Source organism: Stylophora pistillata, chromosome 1 (genome assembly GCF_964205215.1).
Source record: "Stylophora pistillata chromosome 1, jaStyPist1.2, whole genome shotgun sequence".
Taxonomy (NCBI): domain Eukaryota; kingdom Metazoa; phylum Cnidaria; class Anthozoa; order Scleractinia; family Pocilloporidae; genus Stylophora; species Stylophora pistillata.
This window is the reverse complement of record NC_142519.1, coordinates 45,873,568-45,899,112: the sequence shown is the minus strand read 5'-3', so window position 1 is coordinate 45,899,112 and position 25,545 is coordinate 45,873,568. Positions and strand designations below refer to the sequence as shown.

The 25,545-nt window shown below is 38.8% G+C and overlaps 3 protein-coding genes across 6 annotated transcripts in view; 2 read left to right on the top strand and 1 right to left on the bottom strand.

Moving 5' to 3' along the window:
• The window catches only part of LOC111341995 (uncharacterized), a 12,385-nt gene extending 5,897 nt beyond the window's left edge, over positions 1 to 6,488 (top strand). Inside the window, exons 2-4 of the mRNA XM_088759219.1 lie at positions 3,655 to 3,787; positions 4,610 to 4,858; positions 5,267 to 6,488. Of these exons, the coding sequence (XP_088615345.1) occupies positions 3,655 to 3,787; positions 4,610 to 4,858; positions 5,267 to 5,519 (635 nt within the window). The 3' untranslated portion in view covers positions 5,520 to 6,488. The remainder of the gene's footprint in view (positions 1 to 3,654; positions 3,788 to 4,609; positions 4,859 to 5,266) is intronic.
• Positions 6,489 to 8,098: 1,610 nt separating this feature from the next.
• On the top strand, positions 8,099 to 16,388 carry LOC148742755 (eukaryotic translation initiation factor 3 subunit A-like). Of its 4 annotated transcripts, none has more exons than XR_016000933.1 (3): positions 8,099 to 8,175; positions 10,571 to 12,367; positions 12,781 to 16,388. XR_016000933.1 is itself a non-coding variant. In XM_088759391.1 (2 exons), exons 1-2 carry the CDS (start codon positions 8,127 to 8,129, stop codon positions 10,906 to 10,908), a joined length of 387 nt encoding a protein of 128 aa, XP_088615517.1. In that variant the 5' UTR covers positions 8,099 to 8,126; the 3' UTR covers positions 10,909 to 16,388. The 4 variants fall into 4 exon arrangements, 1 of the variants encoding a protein (XP_088615517.1); XR_016000941.1 differs by having other exon boundaries at positions 10,571 to 13,007; positions 15,473 to 16,388; XR_016000939.1 differs by having other exon boundaries at positions 10,571 to 15,042; positions 15,473 to 16,388.
• LOC111319378 (uncharacterized) lies at positions 12,312 to 17,109 on the bottom strand (the record flags this gene model as incomplete). Its single annotated transcript, XM_088748318.1, has 11 exons — positions 12,312 to 12,358; positions 12,405 to 12,494; positions 12,739 to 13,308; positions 13,554 to 13,737; positions 14,201 to 14,401; positions 14,615 to 14,885; positions 15,001 to 15,391; positions 15,773 to 16,157; positions 16,240 to 16,243; positions 16,396 to 16,551; positions 16,913 to 17,109. Coding segments are annotated over 11 exons (2,496 nt in total), but the record flags the coding sequence as incomplete, so codon positions are not given.
• Between the last annotated feature and the right edge of the window lie 8,436 nt (positions 17,110 to 25,545).

The following is a 25,545-nucleotide window of genomic DNA, read 5'->3' as shown; positions in this document are numbered from 1 at the left end:
CGCGCGCGGAAAAATAGTCTTTGCATTTACTCACGTCAGCAGCGTACACCCAAATGGGAGACGCTAAATTGACCAATGAGAGCGCGCGCTTTACTTTGGTTATGTTATAATAATAATTGTCGACATACTTGTTATTCAACTCTTTCAAGTTCAGGTGAACGAAATCGAACAGACGTGTTCTTGATGATGCTGTATACAGCTATTTCTTGTCCATCCGATTGACACTTTATTCATCGATACTCTCCTTCCTTGGTGTTTGTACAAAAGAACATTAAGCTTGGAATGAAGTTTTCGGCAAATTCGATATGATTCATCACTCTCTACAAAAACAGCTCTTTCGTACATGTTATCGCTGATGAATTCCATTGTGTTGAATACATTTCCGTCTTCTATGTCTCGGGTTGCAATAAAAGGCATTCTGGCAAATATACTTTGTATCTTTCTCTCTCTCCGTTGCATTTGAAATGAGTCGTCTCATATATTTTATTTTCACAAAAACTATTACAACACTGTGTTTACCTTTATTTTAGTTGCGTTCAGATAACAGGTATTCTTGTACAGTTTTCTGTCGACGGGATCGAATGAGTCCATATTCTTCCTGTATTTAAAGATTAGCAAGTATCTTATGTGTTTCCTCGTCATAGCGGCTAGTCAAATTTATGTATTTAAGAGTCTTATTTAATTGTGGGACACATTTCAAAGATATTCATGGGATTAAGATAGTTTTAATGTACTTGACTGCCACCTCCAACAGGTTCACATTGACTTGGGTCTCCAAACATGAAAATCTTGTTGCCGTACAATGTGAAGGCCTCGTAAATCAGTGCTATCCATTTATTTAGTAGCATGCTGAATTCTTCAATGGGTATCACTTTGTCCTTGAGGCTGCTTATGTCTCTGCCATTCTATTCGCAAAAATACCTGACAAACGTAAAACATCTATAATTCACCTTTTTTCACATCCTCGGAGACCCATGGGCTGCGGGTCGATTTCAAGTTAGGGCATGAAGAGCCCCTGGGGACATTGTCTTACAAGACTAGTTCCAAACGGTCGCAGTCGTTCTGCCATCTGATTGGTGCCAGAAAATCTTTGTGTTTTTCTGCCAAATCAGAGTGAAGTGTGCTTTAGAGTCCTTTCGTGTGTTTTAACACGGACATATACTAGTAGCGCAGTTGCTCGCTATGTTTGGTTAGACCTTGTGACGGATATTTGCTTGAGGTGAAAAGTTTCAGTCTCAGAACACAATGTAAGAGAAATCGATCATGTCCGCGAAAATCTTACCGTAAATTATACTGAATACTTTCCCAGGTATCACTAGAGGACGTGTTTTAAAGTTTGCTAGGTTTCTATACAACACGATGGTTGCAGTCATTGATATGTCGCTTTAAACTTTAAACGAGAAATAAGCTTAAATCTTTCTAGATTTTTTGCATAATTTGCTGTGACTGAAACTTTGCCAGTCCCGGGAAGTTATTTCGCCGCACGGGCCACGCAGGTATGTCGACCAACTGGTACTTGCGCAACTTTCTGTGCGTGCCAAAATCTAATCTCATCTTCGCTTGAAAAACAAGAAAAGCCAGGGGTGGAAACTTTTGCTTATTACATGCGGGTAGATGACACTGTACTACTAAGCTGACATTCGCAATAAAGCAAACCCGCCCTTTCCATCCAATATTTCTTGGTCTCTGGTTTTGCTTTTCCCACTGAAAACAGCATCGGATCGATTTCCAATGATCAAAGGTATTTAACTTGGTCCTCAATAATCGACAGAAGAGGTGAAATGATAATGGCCAAGGAACAAGAAGAGAATCCGTGGCCTTCCTAGCTCAAGAATTTCAACATTCTAGGCAGCAGTTGAAAGATTAAACTCTTTCCAAACCCCTTCGGTAACTGCCCGAAAACATCTCTCCTTCACACGATGTTCTCGTTAATGTTCAGATTTTAATTAGCTAACCGGAAACACAGCCGAGCTTTCTCTTAGCACTTTCTGGAGGTCGTCCACGAACTTAACGTTCTCTGCCACATTGGACGTATTGTGAACGACTTTACTACTAAGATTAGATTTTGGCGCGCACAGAAAGCAGAAAGCTCGTAGGCGAAAGCGCCAGTTGCTCGACATACCTGCGTGGCCCGTGCGACGAAATAACTTCACGTTAAATGTCATTTAACGTTTAAAGCGACATATCAATGACTGCAACCATCGTGTTGTATACAAACCTCGCAAACTTTAAAACACGTCCTCTAGTGATACCTGGGAAAGTATTCAGAATAAATTCCAGGAAGATTTTCGCGGACAATCTGATCGATTTCTCTTACATTGTGTTCTGAGACTGAAACTTTTCACCTCAAGCAAATCTCCGTCACAGGGTCCAAACAAACATAGCGAGCAACTGAGCTACTAGTATATGTCCGTGTTAAAACACACGAAAGGACTCTAAAGCACACTTCACTCTGATTGGGCAGAAAAACACAAAGATTTTCTGGCACCAATCAGATGGCAGAACGACTGCGACCGTTTGGAACTAGTCTTGTAAGACGATGTCCCCAGGGGCTCTTCATGCCCTAACTTGAAATCGACTCAGCCCCTGGGTCTCCGAGGATGCATTTTTCATCAAGTGCGTCATATCCTTCATCAACAACATTTATTATTTAATAATAAATAATAAATGTTGTTTAATAATAATAAATAAATAATAAATGTTATTTAATAATAAATAATAAATGTTGTTGATGAAGGATATGACGCACTTGATGAAAAAAAGGTGAATTATAGATCCTACCTTGTATCAATTAACGTCTTTTCCACATTTTCTACAGCTTAATTGGTATAGGAAAGAACTATTGGGTCGTAATATATTAGAAAGCGGTTTTACCATTTCACCTAGTTCGTTGTTTTGCCACTTTCAGCTTGTTCATTATGAATACACCCTTTGCCTCTATTACTCTGATAATCATCAAACTTCATGCTTTATGTGTAGTTTTCCTCAAAATAAAGCAATTCTGAGTCTGTCACACGTGCTCTTCCAATCATTTTGGTATTGAACTTGACATCTGATATACCCCTGAATATTGAAGGGGAGGAGATAGGTCAAAGCATATACATGGATTAAAAGAGGGGGTGCCCATTAATTTCAACCCTATTTTTAGGAGGATCCTCAGATCCCCACCCTTTAAAAGTCAAATATTTTGTGACCAACTCCGTCCTTATATCAATGTTTAGTTTGGTTGAACACCATTATTGAAATCTTGAGACTGAGTACTAAATGCCATCCAAATAACACTACATCATGTTACAATGCGGTAACTAAAGCAAATTTATATAATCACACAATTCCAAACGAGGAAGTCAGGTTACAGACGTGTCCGCTACAAGTTTCGAAGAATTAATGCTTCTTATGCTGAGTGAAATGAGGGCAGTATAACTTTCTTTTTTAGGCTTCTTTCTAAAAATGCTGAAATTGAAGCTATCGTAAGTCTCCAACTGTCATCGGTAGGAAGCCATCGTGACCGTTCTGTGGTGTACTCGATATCGTAAATTGCCGAAAAGGAGTAAAGTTTTTTTGTTTTAATGACAATGTTTTACGTACTAGACAGCAAATACAAAAATTAGCGATGGTTTCGTCGTGTGATTTGACTAAAAGTCTGATTTACAGGTCGTCTGCCACAAAGTGATGCTGCCCTTCCTAACGTTGGCAACTGTACCTTCTTGGACTATTACTGCACCCTTCGAGAATACGAGTCACATTTCTTTAAAGAGTTGCATCAAGGACATGATGTAGATTGCGGGTAAGAAAGTGATTTTTGAACAGTAATTTTCAAAGGAGTGTCGAAAGTAATCCCAGATTGCTTTGGTTTTGCTTTACTTCGCTCTGTGATTGGTCCAGAAAACTTGCGCCACTCTCTCAGTCAGTCACATGCAAAACTAAAATCAATCGCACCAGGGTCACTCGCGTTTTCCCAAGATATCAAAGTGGACGTTGCTCCTTTTTTTTTTTAACCTTTCTTGGATAAATATTGTATGTCAATACCTCCGCAATCATAACCTGTTCAGCCGGATTTAATTGACAACAACTTTCCCATTTAGTATCGTTTATCGCATTCAAAATAATTACCAACTAGATAACTTTTTAATTAAGTGTTGAAAGTAATCCGAGATTGCTTTAGTTTTACTTTACTCCGCTCGGTGAATGGTCCAGTAAACTCGTACCACTCTCTTAAATTAGTCGCCAAGCTAAATCCAATCCCAGCTTGGACGCCCGCGTTTTCCGGCGCTTTAGGAAGTTTGGTTGTTCTAATTTGAGTTCTCACCTCTTAGATTCTTAAGGATAATTTTCCTTTCTTTTAATTGGCCACTGTGATGACTTTGACTTTGGTTTCACTACACTCCATCGCAAAGCGCTCTGTACAGAGATGCATTTCATATAAAGTTTTATTTATCAGTTATCAGTGATAGCCCACCACTGCTTTCACATTGATTACTCAAGAAAAAAAGGAGCTATTCCCTGCATGTTTACCTACTCTTGCCTTAACCAACTTATCAATGATCTATGTTAGCGTTTGTATCATTTTAAAGATTTTATAATGCTTTTTACTTTTGGTTTTTCAAAGTCTCCAGTTCTGGATATTATACTACCGCTCCTTTCAGAAAGCTGTCACCTGTGGCAGTGCTACAGAGCCAAAGGACATTGCCACTATCAGAGAGATTCAGAAAATGTACTGTTATGGTTTAGACCTGGAAATACCTCTATTGTCCTCTCTATCCCCGTGTTCTTCGTCCCACAGGGAGGAAGTAGACCAGTGCACCAGAGAATTCTCAAACCTTTTTAAGTTCAACATCTCGAGCAACACCGTGTGCAGGTAGTAAATCGATTTTCCTTTTTCAACTGCACGTGTATAACGTTCTGGATCATTTTTAGTTTTAATAAGTTGACAATCCCTTGAACAACCGATAATTAGATCATTTTGATCATTAGACGCTCTGGTTTAAATTTCCAATTCCGGAGAGGCGCGTCATAGATTACAAAGCAGCACCTTGTACGGACGCCCGTACGGTCCTAAATCCAAATTTTTCCGGCTTGATGAGTTACTACTGCCATTTTTTATATTTATGGAACTACGCTGCGCGCGCTGCGAGCTCCGCTATTGATTTTATTCTCACTGAAAAGAAAGGATATTACATCCGCGAAACCTTGGACCTTGACAGCTTCTTGCTGTATAGAAATTTCAAGGATTATAAATCCTAAAGTTTCATTTGCTTTCTTGCAGAGTACGTGCCAAGGCCAAAGTGTGTGTAGCAATGGCATGGAAAATGTCATCATGTACTCCATCAGATGTGGTGAAAGGTATTTTCGACAAAGTCATTGGAGAATTCAATCCTTTCTGCACGGGTGACAGAGATCCGTGGTCAAGGAAAATCGATAGTTGTGCTCCCTATAGAATACCTTATCGTGATCCCGTATGTCAGGATTGTAACTGCAACACCCTGGACTGGTCTGGCGGCGATTGGCGAGGAGTCTAAAAAGGTGGTGCACAAATAATTCATGATTTGGCTTTTCTTTCGCTGAGTTATATCGTCCGCCTTGCAGCAATATTGTTGTTTGATTATCTGATAATCTGAGTACCTAAATGGCTGCAAGTGACTTATAAAATCACATCGCAGACCAATTTATAGAAACAATTTTTTTAGTTGTAAGGAATTAAATGTTTAAAAACATCCTTTAGAGAATCACATGAGTATTTTCAAATTTAGTTGGGGCTTCGGGCACGTGACAAGTCGAAACCATTTGCGTGCAAGGGAAAACGTCAGTGCAAAAGGGACAAGGTAATTTAAGCACAGCAGCCTGTTGGGTAGGCTGTACATAGCTAGGTAAGCAAGTGGAACATATCATACTGTTGACCTTTAATAACGTTTAGGTCGTTTGTAATTTGGTGATCAGATATAAAGTTCAAAACTGACTTAACTTGAAATCTGATCACTTGGGCGAGCTAGGGTAGAATCAGGGTAAACCTGAGAGAAAATTTTATGCTTAGTAGTGACTCACGTACTAATGTCTTCGCTATGAACCTCGAGAATGTCAGTCGTGTATTAATGACGACAGCCCAGCTTCATTCGGAGGGCGCCGATCACACTCCACGACCAGCCGTGTCTCTCGTATTCAATCCATTTCTAGTTTTTCGGTCAGACAAGGTACAATGATTGTGAGCGGTTCGGTTGCTGGTTTGTACAAGCTACATGGAAATTAGGATAAAAGTTTGGTGGCAAAGCTAACACCCGGGTGGTTATTAGAATTTCTGCTTGAAGGGAAGGGCGCTTAATGGAGGGGGGGGAGCGCTTTATTACGTTTTCAACTATCGTTACAGTAACTTTGTTTTAGCTAATTCTTTAACAGTAAAACGAAATCCACATTGTAATCCGCGTAGACGTCAATATAGAGATTGTAATAAAACTATTCCCCATTAGTTGAGGAAAGTTTACGAAAGTGAAGAAGGAGGGGGGCACTTATTCGAAAGGGGTACTGATTCGAGGCAATACCGTATGTAAAACACAATGCATTACTGGACAAAGAATCACCCATTTTGTAACTAGCAGCACCTGAGATATCGGCAAATATTGTTTTATTTTGGGGCAGACAACCTGGTGTACCTGGCCCTGATCGGAGGGGAAACTTCGCTTTCAGCAGCGCTGCCTTCCTAGATATGCAGATAGAGGCTGACGTGAAATCATGCCCGGAGGAGGTTACGTTAGTAAACTTCTCCTGGAAATTTGTCGTTGTCCTATTTTTTTTTGTCTATTCGGTGGCCAGTTATAGACCCCCATTTTAGTCAGTTTTTGGCAAGTGTAATTTTTGCGATCCATTAGTCACTTCCTGCTCAGGCACTTACCTTATAGAGCCACTTTAAACTAGGTCATCCTAAAATGAGTGTGCGCATTTGTTAAACCGAATGTGGAAAACCATCTGTTTTTACTTACAGTACAAACATTCTGGTACACTTCATTTACTCATCGTAAATATTTACAAACGAATCATTTTTGAAACCCTACTCACCAGAATTTTCTTTCCCCAAAAGTCCCGAAAATGAGCGAGCCCAATTTAAGTAAATCTATTTGAAATACAACTCCATTATGTTATGCTCTCGTGATTATAGTCAATCCAATCGTGAAAAATGCGATCCGATTCAGCTGCATATCCTTGTAGCATTAGCCTTTTACCAGGAAATACCGTCAAACCCCTCGAACAGTATAATTTGGTAATATCAACTAAGTTGAAATTGTAAATTAGCCGCCATGAAGAGCAAAAAAGCTGACGTTTCGAGGGTTAGCCCTTCGTCAGAGCGAATGGAGGAATTGTGGGTTGTGTGTGGGTTTATATGCAGAAAGTGAAGCTACGCTATTGTTGGGAACATGGTAACGAGAAAACACGATTAAAATAGTAGAATCTAGAGCGTTCATTGATACCCGTGGAATGCCGATTTGAAAGATAAACTTTTGTTCAAGAGTTTTACGGCTTTCCGAGCTACCTAAATGTAAGAAAAGACTGCAGATTACCATATGTTGCCTAGAATGATTAGGCAAATCAAAGTGTCTAGCAACTGGTTTAGATGCGTCCTTGTCATTCCTTTCTACGTCGCGAAGGTGTTCTCGGAATCGGTCTCGAACAGTAGTTGACTAAAGAGTTCTGTCCGAGCCGTTTACCTGCATATAGCAGAAAATGCGATTTATTGGCCTCGTAAAAGTAGTTTTTATATGTTACACCACAGGACACCAAGCTTTGTTTCCAGGGTTGGGCTAGTTTTCTTTATTTCCTTTCCTGTGTTTGGGACTGTCCAAATATCTTCAGCCAATAATAATCGATACATTTTCTCTGGAGCGGAGAAATAAGTGAATGCTCCCCGACTACCCTCCGTTTCAATCCTTTGTTTATATCTTTGTAATATTTATTATTCCTTTGCTTGGTGTGATCTTCAGTGAAGAACTACGTCGCGTGGAAACACGCGCCTCTGTCGCGAGTTTTCGCGCGTGTATGGAACGTGTTTCGAAAACGAGGCAAAATCTAGACCACAAGTCAGTTAGGTCACTTCTCTACGATTCCCTGCGAAGGTGGGAAACGGACGGCGTGTGTTAATCATGCCAGCTTACTTTCAGCGACCGGAAAATGCTCTTAAAAGAGCGAACGGTAAGAAATATCGATCTACATACACCATCAGTTTTTAAATTTTATCTTAAACTCCTTAGAAAGGCTTTAAGAGCGGTTAAAGGGAAATTTTCACAGAATTATAATCCTTTGTACGGCCGAAGGCTAGGTACATTTTATTCAATTTAATTTTGTAACATCGCCGGTGAAACCATGGACGAAATCGTCATGATTCATGCCCGTGGTCAACTTCTTAACAACACTTTTTTTTCTTTTTGTACGTGTTCATCTGCCGTCCCTCGCATTTTTTTTGCTTTCAAATCGAATTTATACGTGTACTTCAGTGCATGTAATATTGACCACGTGATTTTGCAGGTACCACTGAAATCCCGCTAAAACGTATATTCTAAAGTTCTTTGAAGGTCTTACACTTCTTAATAATTATTATCAACGTACATATCATATAGATTATTGAATTGCTGCCCTCTACGTGCGAAAGAAACGAAAATCACTACGGCTGTTGGTTTTATATATAGTGGCACCCAAATTTTGTGATTGACTTCCGTGGCTTGTCTGTGAGAGAAGTCAAGACCTTTCACTTGGTTTTGACTATGGATTACCAACCCTTTCTACTCTTTTTTGAAACTGTTCCAACCTTAGAATTACATATACTCATACAGTCCTCGTAGTAGTAAAATTCTCAGAACAAGGAATAAAATTTCTGGCATCTTATCATTTACCGGGCTGCATGTTGATTCATCGAGAATTCTTCCCGATCATTAGGGTACAATTACTCGCTCTTAACCAGCTGTGTTAGTTGCCTGGTTGAAAAGGGTGAAAAATATGTTCAGAAGCTAAGTACAGACAGACTTCAATTATCTGGACCTTGATTATCCAGATTTCTCTATTATCCAGTCTTTTTCTGAGGTCCCAATTTTGTGATGGATATTTATTAGTTGTGGACAAGATTTGTAGCCAAACTCTTTTTAAATCTACAGCATTGAAAAGTAAAGGGGAGATTGTTTCGCTATCAAAATGCAAGAGCAGGGCTCGCAAATGTTGTAACTAATTAAGAATATTTGAATAAGGTATGATTGGCGGAGTTATTTATAACAGACAGTGAATATGAAGACAATACTTTTTTCGAAATGATTTGTAATAATGTTTTGTTTCATGATTAAATGTTGCTTTCTTAATTTATTAAGTTTTTGTTCCTAATTAATATTGATATTCTTGATTATCCAAAACGAATCTGGATAATTGAAGTTTGACTGTACACCAATTCTAAGTTTGATTTAAATATGGTAACATTATAGTATATCATCACAATGCAGGAGTTCTGTAGTCCTTCTGAAAAGTGATGCTTCTGACAAAAAAACATTGTAACATGCAGCATTTTGATTGCAAGATAGGACACAATACGTATGATGCACAATCCTTGCAGTAGAGAGCGCTATTTATGCAATAGCGAAAATCAGACCTGAAAAAGATCAGGCCTGTACGGGATTTGAACCACTGACCTCTGCGATACTAGTGCAGCGCTCTACCAATTGAGCTAACAAGCCAACTGGGAGCAGGCCGTTAAGTTGATTCGTAATAAACCTGTGATGATAAATCACATACAATGAATGTATGAAGTTTATATATTTTGAACTGCGGTTTTAGATATGTATGATGCACGATCCTCACAGTAAAGAGCGCTATTTATGCAATAGCGAAAATCAGACCTGAAAAAAATCAGGCCTGTACGGGATTCGAACCACTGACCTCTGCGATACTAGTGCAGCGCTCTACCAATTGAGCTAACAAGCCAACTGGGAGCAGGCCGTTAAGTTGATTCATAATAAACCCGTGATGATAAATCAGATACAATGAATATATGAAGTTTATATATTTTGAACTGCGGTTGTAGATACCTATGATGCACGATCCTCCCAGTAGAGAGCGCTATTTATGCAATAGCGAAAATCAGAGCTGAAAAAAATCAGGCCTGTACAGGATTCGAACCACTGACCTCTGCGATACTAGTGCAGCGCTCTACCAATTGAGCTAACAAGCCAACTGGGAGCAGGCCGTTAAGTTGATTCGTAATAAACCCGTGATGATCAATCAGATACAATACGAATCAACTTAACGGCCTGCTCCCAGTTGGCTTGTTAGTACAATTGGTAGAGCGCTGCACTAGTATCGCAGAGGTCAGTGGTTCGAATCCTGTACAGGCCTGATTCTTTTCAGGTCTGATTTTCGCTATTGCATAAATAGCGCTCTCTACTGCGAGGATCGTGCATCATACGTATCTACAACCGCAGTTCAAAATATATGAACTTCACATATTCATTGCATAGGGGACAATCTTCAAACAATAATATAGTTTATAACTCTCTATAATTGTTTTGGCAATGATAATATGTACTTTTTTCCAAAATCCATCATTTAGAGTTTATTGAAGTTGGAAAGAAAGAACCAGCTTTGGATACATTGTACGATGTCATTAAAAGCAAGAAGCATCGCACATGGCAAAACAAGATTCACGAACCTATTCTTTTCAAGTACTTGGAGCTCTGCGTTGATCTCAAGCGAAGCCACGTAGCTAAAGAAGAGCTGTATCAGTACAAACTAATTTGCCAGCAAGTTAATATTGCATCTCTTGAGGATGTCATTCGCTACTTTCTCAAGCTTGCTGAAGACCGTGCAGAGACTGCAAGGCAGGAATCTCGTGAGCAAGTACCAACTGTGGATGATTTAGACCAGCTACAGACACCAGAGAGGTATTGAACTTCTGCATGCATTTTTATATACTCTATCAGGGTTTGAAATAATGGATGGTCAACAGACAATGTTTAATCAAAAATAAGCTTTGTGCTTTGTCCAGTTATTTCTTTAGATGGCTAGACACTTTGTCTGGTCATTAACACTTGCGAGGAAAAAATGTAGCATTTTGAGTCATAATATTAAAACGTTCAAAGAAGGGAAGAAGGCCGAACAGAAATTACCTTGTCATATTTTAACATATTTTAAAGAGTCACCATGCCAAGGGAGGGAAGGGGGCATTTTTATAGCAATAAGACATAAGTGATGTTTGTCCAGCCACAAAATGGGTTGTGTCCAGCAAAAATAGGTTTGACTGGACAATTTGAAGTCCTGCTTCTCTTATTTAGACTTCTACATCTCTGTAAGGATTTTTCAATTAGGATAGTAAGTTCCTAAAGAAACTTTGATGTTGCAGCAGTGATGGGTATTACAAAGTAATGCAATAGTGTTAATATAGTTCATTGTGTGAATTGGTCACCATAAAGAGATTCTAAAGTTGACACTTTTTGTGTGGATTTGGAATAGTTTGTAATAGAAAGGAGTTCACATTTAAACCAAGGATATGAACTGAACCAGAACATGTGTATTTAAGAATTATTCCATAAGCACGCGTTGGATATGAGATGATAGATAGCCAACTTGGTGCGTAGTGCCGAGTTGGCTGTAATCATCTCGTATCCAACAAGTGCGAGTGGAATAATTGTTTAGTTAAAAAAAATGCCTCCAAGACATTTTAGATAGATAGATAGACGTTTATTGAGAAGAATACCTTAATAGCAGCTGGAAGCTGAATTGCAAAGGTGTACAAATTATGCAATAGAACTATACAATAAAATCAAACCTAAAAGGGAACTAATTTACATATACAATTATAATAAATGTTAGTTAAAATGTCTTGCACTTGCTGGAATGAAAGTATCTCCGAACCGATTAGTTTTTAAGGAAATTCTAAATGGTCTGCGTTGTCGTAACTCCATAAGTTGATCTCAGTTATCGAAAGGCAGTAAGTGGTACAAACAATCCAAGGGATTGGAGACGATGTTGTTAAAGAATTTTAAGCAAAGGTCGTCTCTCCGATCCCTTAGGGTTTTCAGCTCTGCCATCTGAAGCACTTCTCTATAATGATTATCATAACCGTATATACCTATTTATTATTTAAAGTGGGTTCTGCACAATTTTTAAAAAACTATCTGGGCCCAGTTTTTCAAGGTTAATTTTTAATCCGCGTTTCTTTATTCCTTTGTGCAAAATTCTTTTCAGATTAATTTTCTCTGTTCCTTTTTTAGAGCATTATAAATATATGTTCTAGACAATAATTAAGAATTATACTGAATTTCTTTTGAAGCTTTCAGATCTGAGATCAGATTTCACACTAACCCTGGATTAATTCCTAAGTCAGCTTTGAACAACCTTGCTGCATGAGGTTAATATAATTTTAAAGCAGAAATGACATTCAGTACCTGGTATTTTGGCAGGGTTTGACAATTTGCTGTTGGAGCCTCCACATACAGTGTTTTCTATGTCATTGTCCTCTATGGCTCCTAATTCCACTGTGGAAAAGTTAACATTTGCTAAGCTAAAGTGATGCTTTGTAAGTTCTAGTCTATTACTGGTTACAGGCTTGCAAAACTATTTTTAATTATTGTCTTACTTTCATTATCTGCATAAAAGGAGGTGTGAATTGTATATGTGTACCCTCAGGGTACAATTAGACAATGCATGTGTTGTCACATTTGCCTTTGTTTTTGCTTAAATTAAATTTGTATAGTCTACATTGAATATTACTCCACTTACCATCTAAACTAATACCACTGTCATTTGGCCCTCCTTGATCAGGTAGTTCTGTTGGTGGTGCTGGTGGCAAGACCAGTGCATTTCCTTTTGCTGCAGTTGACGCTAGTGAAGCGTGGGAGAGTGGAGTAGAGGCCAGCAAGGTAAATGCATCGAGTTGAGTTGTTGATGGTGCTGGTGAGGTTGGTGCTTGGGCCAGTGAGGAACTTGCAAAAGGCTGAGGTGAAGTTACCGCTACAACATCCAGGGATACCATGTTTGGAGTCAAGGTGGTAAGTGTGACAGGGGGTGGTGATGTTTGTGATTGCAGGGGCAGCAGAGTAGGGGCCAGTGAGGTACTTGCAGCAGGTTCTGTTTCAGTTGCTGCTGGCACAGCCTGGCATGGTGGGTTTGCAGCCAGAGTGATTGCTGCTGTGGGTGGTGAGAGTTGAGGTTGTGCAGCCAGGGGTGGTGGATGTATAGTCTCATCCACTGCAACTGGGGAAGATGGATTTGTAACCACTGCAGCTTTTGGTGGTAGAGTTTGACTCACTGGCAGTGGTGCTGATGCAGTGGTTGTTGTTATTCCAAATGCTTAGAAAAAAATTGAAAATGTCACATGCCATTTAACTGTATTTATCATTTATTAATATTTTGCATGAAAATTAACCTGATATAAAGTCTGTTTTATGTACCTTCGCAAAAAGATTCCCATGTAGTTGGTTGAAATGACGTCCATTTCAAAACGATACAGCTCCTGGGAATGACTGCCACCCCGCCAGCATCTCTAGTAATGGTTTTGCCATTTGGGAACTTATTAAAAAATTGTTTTTTTTCACCTTTTCCTAACCCAATGGCTAAACTGTGGATTTCCTGCCGTATACGTTCTTCAGGTGGGGGATTTCCACCGTATTGTTTAATGAGGGCTAGCAGCCACTTAAGGGAGACAGCAACACCATTGAACCGCTGGTTCCCATGTGATTTCATTTTGAATGACACATTTGGATTGACACAAGTTAACAACTAAAGAAGAGGAATATTAATACAAATAAACAATTGATCCAGGCACTATTATCTTTTATAATTAGTTGACACTTGTTCACACTTTCATGCTACCCAACACAATTTTTTTGTACATTAATTTGCTTGCAGATCATTTCATTCCCTGACTAACTATTCCTACCTTAATCTCACTCACCCACAGGTTCAAGGTTTACACTTATATAGATGAATGAATGAAAAACAATCCATGTCCATTAACTTGAACCCTACTCACATAAAATTGATGTTGGCTATTTGGACATCAGTTTTGATTTCCTAAAGTTCTGCAACCACATTAAGCCATGTGCATTAATTGACTCTTTCGTTAATATAAAGACGATATGCGAGGGTTTCAAGGTCACATAAAAATCAAACCAAAACATCCTGTAGTAAGGAAGGGGGTCCTTTGACATATAAAACAATAAAAGCACACAAAAGAGCTAACCTGTTGAATTGGTATTTGATATTGTTTAATACACTTCATAAGGATGTCTATCACTAGGGGTTCATCAGAAGAGGTTTCATCTACCACTGCAAAGTTTGGGCTCTCTACTTGGTATTCCTTTATACTTGGAAAGACTTTCTTTTTGAAGAAAGGTGTTGCCAGTTCAGGCTCCAAACCCTCAATGTCTGCCATTTCAATGACCTTAAAAAAGATTGAGAGGATATTTCTGATCTATGCCTTCGCAAGGGTGTTCCACTGAATATTTGACTATATTTTATTCATAGCTTCGACAGGTATTCTGTTGATATATTATAAACCAAAAATTCATCGCAATCTTGAGCTTCAATTAGTTTTAATTGGGAGTTTGACAGGTGGGTGTAGTATCCAAGTTCTTTCAAAATTTACAATACTTACCTTTTCAGCAAAAGAGACTAAAATGCCATACTTTTTTAGACAACGATCATCTAACTCTGGGATTGATCGGGCGAGGGAAGATGTGATTTCCTTTGTCCTTGTCTTCAGGATGTGGGCAAGCTGCTGGCTTAGGCCAACAAAAAGCCCAACAGCACTTGATGCACGACCAAACACTTCTTCTGCTTTGATTTCAGCCCTCTGCTGGGCATCAAGTCCATTGGGACTCCTCCTTCCCTCCAGAAATGGTATCAACACTAACCGTCCAAAATCTCTGCATAAAAATCAAAACAAGAAACACAAAGAATTTAAAATAAACATTTTTATTACATAATTTTCATTATTGCTGTTTAGTACATGCAGAATTTGTTGTACTGGGCTAACAGTACCTTGGATCCTGGTTCAGGGCATCAAGGACTTCCCAATTCAAAGTAAGAATCGGGCAAGTCCGTGGTGTGCTTTCGAAGAAACAGGTCCCATCCTTTCTTCTGTTAAAGAACCCCACAGCAATATCTTCTACCTGCTTTGCCTTTTTGATGTCGTCAATCACGGGGGGCACAGTTGTCCTAGCACAAAGGCGGGGGATAAAGCGCTCCTTGACCGATGCAAAAAATGCACCACCATTGCCAATCAAGCTTAAGGCAGCTCTGGCAGATTTTGTCTTGCCTAACCTGTTGCCACCACAAACAACTGGAATTGGGCAGTAGCCAAGCATATCCATAATTGCTTCATAATGAAGCCCAATGACCACTGCAGCTGAAAACATAATTGTGAATTGAACTTAAACGTCTGCCAAACAATAATCAAAAATAGACTTATTCAATGCCATTATTGTCTAACATTGATTTTCCTTCATTTTAGAATATGGTAATATATGCAAAGGAGTAAAAATCGAGCGCCTCCCATGACAAAGAGAAAACAATGAAAGGAACAATTAAGAACTTTAGTTTCGATGTGATTAAGCATAGGAGAATATTAGTTGACAATTATCTGTGATCAAAGACCAAAATGATCAAGAGTCATGAAGAATTTATATATATATATATATATATATATATATATATTGTAGTCACTTTTGTTTTTGGTTGATTATATACTGGTGCTACCAATCATGTTGAACAAAAACAATAAGAAAAACTACCTGTGAGATAAAAAGTTAACTATAATATTCACATACAGAAAGTAGAGTCTTACCTATGGTAAATATTCCAGCCATCGTGTTGTCATGAATGGTATCAACTAGTGCCTCAATAACTTCATGCAGTGCACGACCATACAAAGGGAGCCTTGTGACAGGTAATGGACCAGCTGCCTGCTCCCTTTTATGAATGCCAGCTTCGACACTGAAAACTTCTTTTACCCACATGTAAGAGGAGGTTTCCGGGGAAGTTGTGGTACCATCTCCATTCAGCTGGAGCTCTTCTCCGAAAACCCACACTTCACTGTTTGGCTGTCTTCCAACACATTCTGCAGCCTTGAAAGTGTCTTTGGAATTGGATAATCTGCATTTTCTGAAATAAATCCTAAGGCATTTCAATATTGAACACTATCACTCTCTTTCATTCTTAATCATAGTAAAATATACTGAATACCCTGAAATTAAAGCTACTTTTGATATATTATAGCACCAATCTGTATAGACTATTATATGGTATCATGGCTAAATTTGTTCATTCAAGACAATATTATATCAATAAACTTATTAGTATGGACTGTAATTGTGACAATGTGCACCAGTTATGAAATCAATCAATAAATAAATAACAATTTAAACTTTTGTTTACCGAAAGTAGTTCTTCATTAGCCATTTGAGAAAGGCCTTAAATTCCTGCCCCTCGAAATCGCAAGTCAACACTCCAGAGCCATAGGTAGTGTTCAGGTCTTCCAAAAACTTTCCTGGGCCACCAGAAAGTGCCCGCTGAATTCTAAAGTAACACTGCCTGTAAAAAAAGGAGAAGTTGCAACGACAATCAGTATAGATTACATCTCTTGGTTTCGCGATTCGTGCAATATCGGGTTTCGCGCGCAATTTAATCAGGAATTCCCTCTTCTGGTAATGAATTTTCCTTTTTAATAACCCACTCTTCTGCAGAGTAAAAGCAATTCTTTTGCAAATGCTTGGCCTAAATTTAAGGGTTTTCGTAACGACTAAAACACGCAAGGACTACCATGACCTAAAAGGACCTACAATGACCTCCAATGACCTACAATGATCCACTGAGCGAAAAGCAATTGTTTCCAAAAGGTAACTTTTGCCTTTCGCACCGTCCAATGTCCTCTAATATGAATCAAGCTACTTACTTTCCTTCCTCGCGTAGAGAGCAGTATACTTGGCAAAGAAATCCACTTTGCTGTCCGGCATCGATGTGCTTTAGCAATTCCAATGAAAAACTTACTTTTTCGACATATTCTGTCCGGCCATTCTTGCCCTCTAGGTTTACACCCATGTCTTTCTCGTTGACGACAAATTCATGGTTCGACGAGATATTGAACGAAGGTTACTATTTCAAACGAAGAAATTCTAGTACTCCGACTTACACTAAGTGTTCTGAAAAAGTACCACCAAAGATCATTTCTTAAAGGGAAATTCCAGCCCTTTGGAACCCTACGGTGCACCTGAGGTTTCGAGGACTTCCTCTTTGCATTAACCACATAGATAACAAAGTGTTAGGTTCACTGATGTCAACATGTTACAGATAGAACATATGCATTACACAAATAGGAGTAACAAATGATTGTTATTGAGGATTTCATCGGCTTTTATACAATCATTCATAAGCGTCTCTGATTTTTGATTTCATGAACGTACTCTGTGCCAAGTACAGTAATGATACTGTGCCAAGTAATGATATCTGGCAAAGTATCATTTATACACTAATTTTGCGTTATTTCTTACAGCGGTGTTCTGTTATTACTTTTACATCAACCAAGATCAACTGCGATAAACATTAAGATAAGCGTGCGGTTAGATTGGTCTTGATGTTGGAGCACGTATTCAAAACCATACCAAATGATTATTTGTATAAACTCCACAAATTGTTGTCCTTGACAGGTACTACCAAGTTTCTCTTTTGATTACGGATCGCAATGCAGATTTTGTATAGCTTGTGATCTACGTTTAGAATGAACCCCAACCCCAAACCCAACCCTAGCCCTAACCCCAAGGGGCTGACCATTTAACTTTTGAGGGAGGGGTCGACCCCTAACACAAACACTGAGAAAGTGTTGACCTAACCTAACAAAGTGTTGGGTTCACTCATGTTACAGATAGAACATATGCATTGCACACGTAGGAGAAAACAACTGATTGTGTTTGCAGATTTCATATTCCCCGGCTTCTATACAATCATTCATAGGCGTCTCTGATTTATGTTAACGTACTTTGCACAGTATCATTTATACACTGCTTTTCCGGTATTCCACAGCGCTTTTCTACTACTTCTAAATGAGCAAAGATTAAGCGCGATAAACATTGAGATAAGCGTGCGGTTAGATTGGTCATGATGTTGGAGCACGTATTCAAAAACATACTAAATGATTATTTTTATTTACTCGACATATTGTTTCCTTAACAGGTACTACCAAGTTTTATCTTTTGATTACGGATCACAATGCAGGTGTTGTATAGCTTGTGATCTACATTTAGAATGAACCCTAACCCCAACCCCAACCCCGACCCCAACCCGTACCCTAACCGCGGTCATAATTCTACAAACCGCCCTGCTGCTGGTTTCTTAAAAGTCTCGATTACATGCATCAGTTAACTCATACTATGACCTGGGTGTCCAGGTGTCAAGAGACTTATCCTGGTCGAACCACGTGGACGCACCTGTATATAAAGCAAACAAAATGGTGGGCCTACTTGAAAGCGTAAAGTGTGTAGCAAGAACAGGAAATTTTTTCTATGCTCTATAAGTCATTGGTTCGACCAAGTTAAGAATACACATGCCCGGTATGGTCGCCCTATTTAGTTAAAGATAAGCTGGCGATCGAAAAGTACAATGAAAAGCATCGGGAACTATGCGAGATGTAATTTTGAAGAACGTGGAACACACTTCAGCATGGAAGAGAATACCTACATGTGGTGGAATGTTAAGGCAGTGTTTGCTCTACGTGGCCTAGACTTTGACGACTGTTTCGATTTTTGTAGAAGTAACATTACTAGAAGCCGAGTTACTGGAGCCAACCATCCTTACCAAATTTATATTAAATGAAGGTTAATGTCTTTAAGTAGTCCTTCTTTGTGAGAATCGTCAAACACTGGATTAGTTTACGAAACCACACTTCACGGAGGAAATTAACGGTAACAAATTAAAAACAAAAGGGTCTAAAACGGTGGATTAAGATTTATTGACACGCAACGCATCAAACTAGTTTCAATTCATTAAAATCTCATTTGGATAAAGCTAGATAAAATGTTTTTCAAAACAGATCAGGATATTTTTCTCTGAGGTTTGTACATTCCCCCACAGGAATCCTCTTACTTTGATCAAGACATTTTAATATTCTGGCAACTTCAATTGCCCAATTTAGCCATGACGGACACATTATTTTAGCGGGATACTTCAACGCAAGAACTCGCTCATCCCCAGACTCAATCGATCCTGATCAATGCTCACATATACCCGGCGACATATTCCTTCCGCTTGATCCTCTAAAAAAGAGTCAAAATTTTGATTCTCAAAGTAATGAACATGGTCATTCTATGCTGGACCTCTGTAAATCCTGTGACCTTAGAATCTTGAATGGCAGAACGTTCGGATACTCTTTGATTAGGGTTAGGGTTAGGTTAGGGTTAGGGTTAGGGTTAGGGTTAGGGTTTAACCCTAACCGAAGAATATTGGCTGATAGAAACCTCGTAAGTTTGACGCTGACAATTAATAACTTATTGAAAAGATGTGATCCAAGTTCTATAAACTTGAACAATAGCGATACAAATATGACAACTACTCATTTAAAGTTAAAGAGGAAGATCTATGAGGACCACCAATTAATGCTAATTAACGGACACAGAAAATTAGACTTTTACTCCTCATTCAAAAAAGACACTAAGAAAATAGAATTTTTAAATCTAATAAACAATCCGCAACACAAAATTGCCATTAATAAATTCCGTCTAGCCAGTCATAAATTACACATTGAAACGGGAAGATACATAACTCCATATACCCCAGTCAATCAAAGAATCTGTTCTTTCTGCCATTAAAATGAAATTGAAGATGAAAAACATGTGCTTTTTCGTTGTCCTTTGTATGATAGTTTTGGATTAGAACTTAACAACAAAATCGCAAGAAAGTATCCTTGCTTTCAAAAATTTCATTATAACTCTAAAGTGTTATTCTTTTTAATAACGCTGATCCGTCTACATGTAGACTCATTTCTGCTTTTATATTCCAAATAATGAATATCAGACAAGAAGTTCTGTTAAAGACGAATTGATGTTAAATATTTATTGTTACTTATTCTTACTTAGATAATGCCGTGTACTTCTTATGGAAGTACCTAATAAAGTTGTTGTTGTTGTTGTTGTTGTTGTATAAAATTTCATCAAAATATTATTCCTAATGATGTCATTTTTCTCCTGCACTAATGATTTTTTATCCGTGTTTTTACAGTTTAGTTAGGGAACCTTTCATAGGTATAGCCTCGCAGTTCACTTTGTCAAATCTGTTGCGTGTATCATAGGTTTGAGCAGATATGTAGTTGAATAAAATATTATTAATATCCAACAGTTTTAAAAAGTTATGTTTGCCATAAGATCATACAAAGACTGGGGACTGGGGCGATAAACATAACCCAGGCTGCGCGTAGGAATAAAATCTTCCTAAACTTTGAGAACGTAAATAAAGAAATAAATAAAAAAACATGAAATAATAAAATACATATATATATATATTATGTGGCAGTTAAAACGTTTGGATGCCAGAACCTATATACACGAAAGCTGGGCGTCTAGGACGTGGCCAGCTAACATGTTTAGAATTTACATATGTACCCCCCCCCCCCCAAACAAAAGAAAAACTAATACAAAATGATAAAAAAAAAAACTTCTAAAAAAAAACCCTAGTGGCTAGTTCCTAATGTCTTAAAAACTCATCAAAATAACATATGGCTTAGATGAAGTCTTCAACACATGACTTTCAAAGATCTTGAGTGACTTGCTGACTACAGACTTCTGCATTCTACCTAACACTGCTCTACTCGTTTCTGATCCAACAAGCTCCCTGACGCTCTTCTTGAGGTCTTTCGAGTACCCTCCCAGGACATCGATGATTATGTTGTACTGAATGATATTAAAACCCGGGTACTGTCTCTTGAGCTCTAGACGAAGCGGGGCGTACTTCATGATCTTCTCCTCGTCTTTGTGGTCCATGGGCAGCTCATCTCCAGTAGTGTTACCGTCTTACGCGCCTTGTCCACTAATTATATTGATAATAATATATTGTTATTATTATTATCATTACTATTATTATTAATATTATTATTATAAAAGTTTCGATTGCTTTTTATCTTACGTGAAAAAATTATCCGTCAATGCAACAAAATGGAGTCGCTTGTTGGTCAGGACCCACGATCGTTAGTCTTTATAGTGGAGCTCGCAGCGCGCTCGCAGCGAAGCACGTTATCATAAAAATGGTAGTAACCCATAAAGCCGAAAAATTGTGACTTATGACTGTACGGACGTCCGCACAAGGTGTTACTTGCATATTAGTTCGATTTGAAAAGTTGATTTCCACCCCTAAAAGTTAACGAGCCTTTCGAGAAAACGAGCCACTGGAAGCTTTATCAAGTTTTTAGAACTTGCGTGGCTTAATCAAAGTGGGTGCCTATTTGAAGAGGGTTAGTGTGAGGAATGTTGGGAGCTTATTCCAGTGATAAAGGACTAATCGAGGGTGCCGACTGTCACAACCAAATACTGTCACGATTCAACACTATTGTAAAAGAAGTTAGTCTTTTCTTCAAAATTGTTCTTGTCAACTTCTAAGCTACTCTAAAGAGCTCTAGGATAAGTCATGGTATCGGTGTTAGTATCACTCCGTTGCTATGTTAAGTGGATATATATTCTATTGGTTATCGATATCGCTCCGTATTAAGATTGTTACTTCAGTAAATGAAGTAGTCAAGTTAACGAGTTGTATTTTTCTGTCGGTTGTGAGAGAATAACAGAACAATAGATACGTCAAAGGGATACCCTAACGACAATTTTCGGAGAAATATCTGTTAGGAAGACGATTGCAGATTTACATTTTAGCATTTTGGGAACATTTGTTGTAAAATTCCTTGCTGGACTGCCTCTCCTAGGATTTTCAAAAAGAGCAAAAAATGGTATAATTGCACGTTAGAACATGGCGCGCGTACTTGCCCTATATAAGTCATATTGAGCCGCTATGAAGAAAATCTTTATTTACGCACACCCGTGCATAAATAAGATGACGTGATTTTTTTTTACGTGGCTGCAGAGTTGCCGTCTTGTTAAGCTGCATTGAAGTTTCCTTCTCTGTAATGTGGAAGAAACCAGCGAATAAATGCCCATTTCTTTTTACCGAAATTGACCTTTTAGGTCCTAATCCTACCATCTCAAAAAAAAAAACCGAAAAAAGCCCGCATTTTCGTGCTATCAAAACTTCCCGAGCGCATCCATAACGCGATATACGCACGCTAACCATGAACAAATTCTTAATTTTAAACGAATATTTAGGCGCAAAAAATATGTGTATATCAACCGTTTAAATGCTAAAATACGTTCTACAATGCTATGTTAAAGTGGTTTTGAAATATACTCTCGTCGAGTGCCTCAATATTATAATACGTCAATGATAATGCCTAAGACACATTTACGATTACATTCACTATTATGTCGTGACGTAAAACTTCCTTTAGAAGCTTTACTTCAGTTCCGGAGCTTGGAAAGAAAAATGTGAAAACAAGATTAATAGATAGTTTAAAATTTCATACCCTTCATTAATCATTCCCTGAAGAAGAAAAACTTTGTCAACAAAAACTAGCCTTAAAAGCCTAGCCTTAGGCCTCCTTTTTTCATTGCTGAACACTTTGGTTTGAAGATAAGCGTTTGCAAAGGGTCAATCGAGACATGATGTATCACTCTCAAGAGAAACGTATTCGCTAAAGAACGCACGAAAAGGGAAATTATTCATGAAATCTACAAAGAGCAATTAAAAGGCACAAGACAGTGCTTTCAATAAGACCTGGCACCCGCCGGAGCTCCGGCGGCTATTCTGTTGCGAGTCGCCGGGTATATTTCACCGCGCTCAAGTCGCAGTCAGCACGCTAAGTCGCAATCAAGTCGCTCTCCGGCGGGTGTTGTACCGAGGTAGCCACCTATTTCAAATCTTATTGAAAGCACTGCAAGAAAGTACAAATGGGTGTTCACCTTGGTTAGTAACCAAATGTAAAGAATCAGGATACCTATGTACTGATAAAGGATAAATTTCGACATGTTACAACCTGTCATGGTGTGTAAAGTCCTTACGACTTAATATATCGATCTAGCCACGCCTAAAAGCGGAGCTCGCAGTTTTATCATTTTGTGATAAAAGGCTAATACTTTCGAAAGAAACTGTTTGGGGCTGCGTCGGTGGGAGTAACGAAATAATTTGGATATATCAACAAAGTTGAAATGGTAAATTAGCCACCGTAATGATTACAAAAGCTGACGTTTCGAGCGTTAGCCCTTCGTCGCTCCGACGAAGGGCTAACGCTCGAAACGTCAGCTTTTGTAATCATTACGGTGGCCAATTTGCCATTTCAACTTTGTTGATATATCCAATTTATTTTTTTGTGTACGTCTCAAAGGCACAAATCCTGCCTTATATACTGGGTAACTGTATTTTCTGTAGAAGATTTGAGTATGGCTTTCAGCTTAATATTTTTCTATCTCTACGGGTGTTTGTGCGTGTGTCTAGTTGTTTTTTTCATAATAATAATAACAATAATAATAATAATAATAATAATTTAAACATATTTATACAGGATTGCTGCTTCAGTTTAGGAAATAAAACTGCTATCAATGCGGGTCCTGTTAAAAAAAAATAAATAGAAATCAATTTAGAGTAAGTTATAAAATAGTTACTATAAACGAAAGTAAATTCGTTTATTGTAACTATTTTTTTCAACAAAAGTATTATGGAAACGTAATAAAATGCTTTAAATAAATTTATCAAAAAGAAAAAAAATATGTACAACATGTACATTGACCTTTTAGGTCCGAATCCTACCATAAGAAAAAACAACGTTCAAGAAATCCCGCAAGTTGCAAGTTTCGCAAATTTTTCGGAAGACCAGCTCCGGCAAATTTTGGCCGAAAGAAAGTCAAACATTTCATCTTGACACAATTCATTCAGCTTCCATTTTCTCCAGTATCCCAGTTTATTTTTAGCTTTTCGTTCAAAGATATCGGTTAACTGGATCAAATGCTTTCGCTGAAACCAAATTATATAATCGCTCTTTAGTCAACGCTTTATTACCAGACAATTGCCTTAACCATTGTGGTTCGCACACGAAACACTGAGTTGAAAATTACCATTAAAACTGATTAGTTTTTATTTTACCTTTCACTGAAATAATCTTCATAACAATATGTACGTTGACATAATGCACAGACGGTCCCCTTTGCGTCCTCCTTTGCACTCAAGAATGCGTTTATTATTATATACGATTGGCCAAATACCACTCAAAAAGCAAATGTTCTTCATCTTCTTTATCCACAACAACCAGAGGCAAAGGGGAACAACAACAGCGAAAGGTGAAATTTCTTTTAACATGTCATATCGTTTCGGATCACGACCGGTGCATACAGTGGTGTAGGGAACACAACCTGCTTGCGACGTAAATAAAGTGTCCTCGGGCTGAGATCTGCAATCAGAGAGAATCCGTCTAAATTTGGTCAAAGTACCAACACAACTGCACTCTTTGTCTGGAGAAGAGGTAAACAACTGTCTCTTCTGTACGTTGCCAGAATTGTGATTTGTTACGTCCCGACGATCCCAGATACCTCTTTGCCGCTCTTGAGTTGTAACTGTGTGTAGCGGACTGCGACGGTGTGTAACGGGCAGTTGTTACTTGTGACGGGTTGTTACGGCTTGTTACTGTGGGTAGTAGCTTGTGACGATCTGTTAAGGTGTGTAACGGCCAGGGACTACTTGTGACGGCTTGTTACGGCTTGTTACTGTGTGTACTGGCTTGTGACGATCTGTGACGGTGTGTAACGGCCAGTTACTGCTTGTGACGCCTTGTTACGGCTTGTTACGGCTTGTTACTGTGTATAGTGGCTTGTGACGATCTGTGACGGTGTGTAACAGCCAGTTACTGTTTGTGACGGCTTGTTACGGCTTATTACTGTGCTTGTGACGATCTGTGACGGTGTGTAACGGCCAGTTACTGCTTGTGACGCCTTGTTACGGCTTGTTACGGCTTGTTACGGCTTGTTACGGCTTGTTACGGCTTGTTACTGTGTTTACTGGGTTGTGACGGTCTGTGACGGTGTGTAACGGCCAGTTACTACTTGTGACGCCTTGTTACGGCTTGTTACTGTGTATAGTGGCTTCAGTGACGATCTGTGACGGTGTGTAACGGCCAGTTACTCCTTGTGACGGCTTGTTACGGCTTGTTACTGTGTGTACTGGCTTGTGACGATCTGTGACGGTGTGTAACGGCCAGTTACTCCTTGTGACGGCTTGTTACGGCTGGTTACTGCGTGTACTGGCTTGTGACGATCTGTTACGGTGTGTAACGGCCAGTTACTCCTTGTGACGGCTTGTTACGCCTTGTTACTGTGTGTACTGGCTTGTGACGATCTGTGACGGTGTGTAACGGCCAGTTACTCCTTGTGACGGCTTGTTACGGCCTGTTACTGTGTGTACTGGCTTGTGACGATCTGTGACGGTGTGTAACGGCCAGTTACTACTCGTGACGGC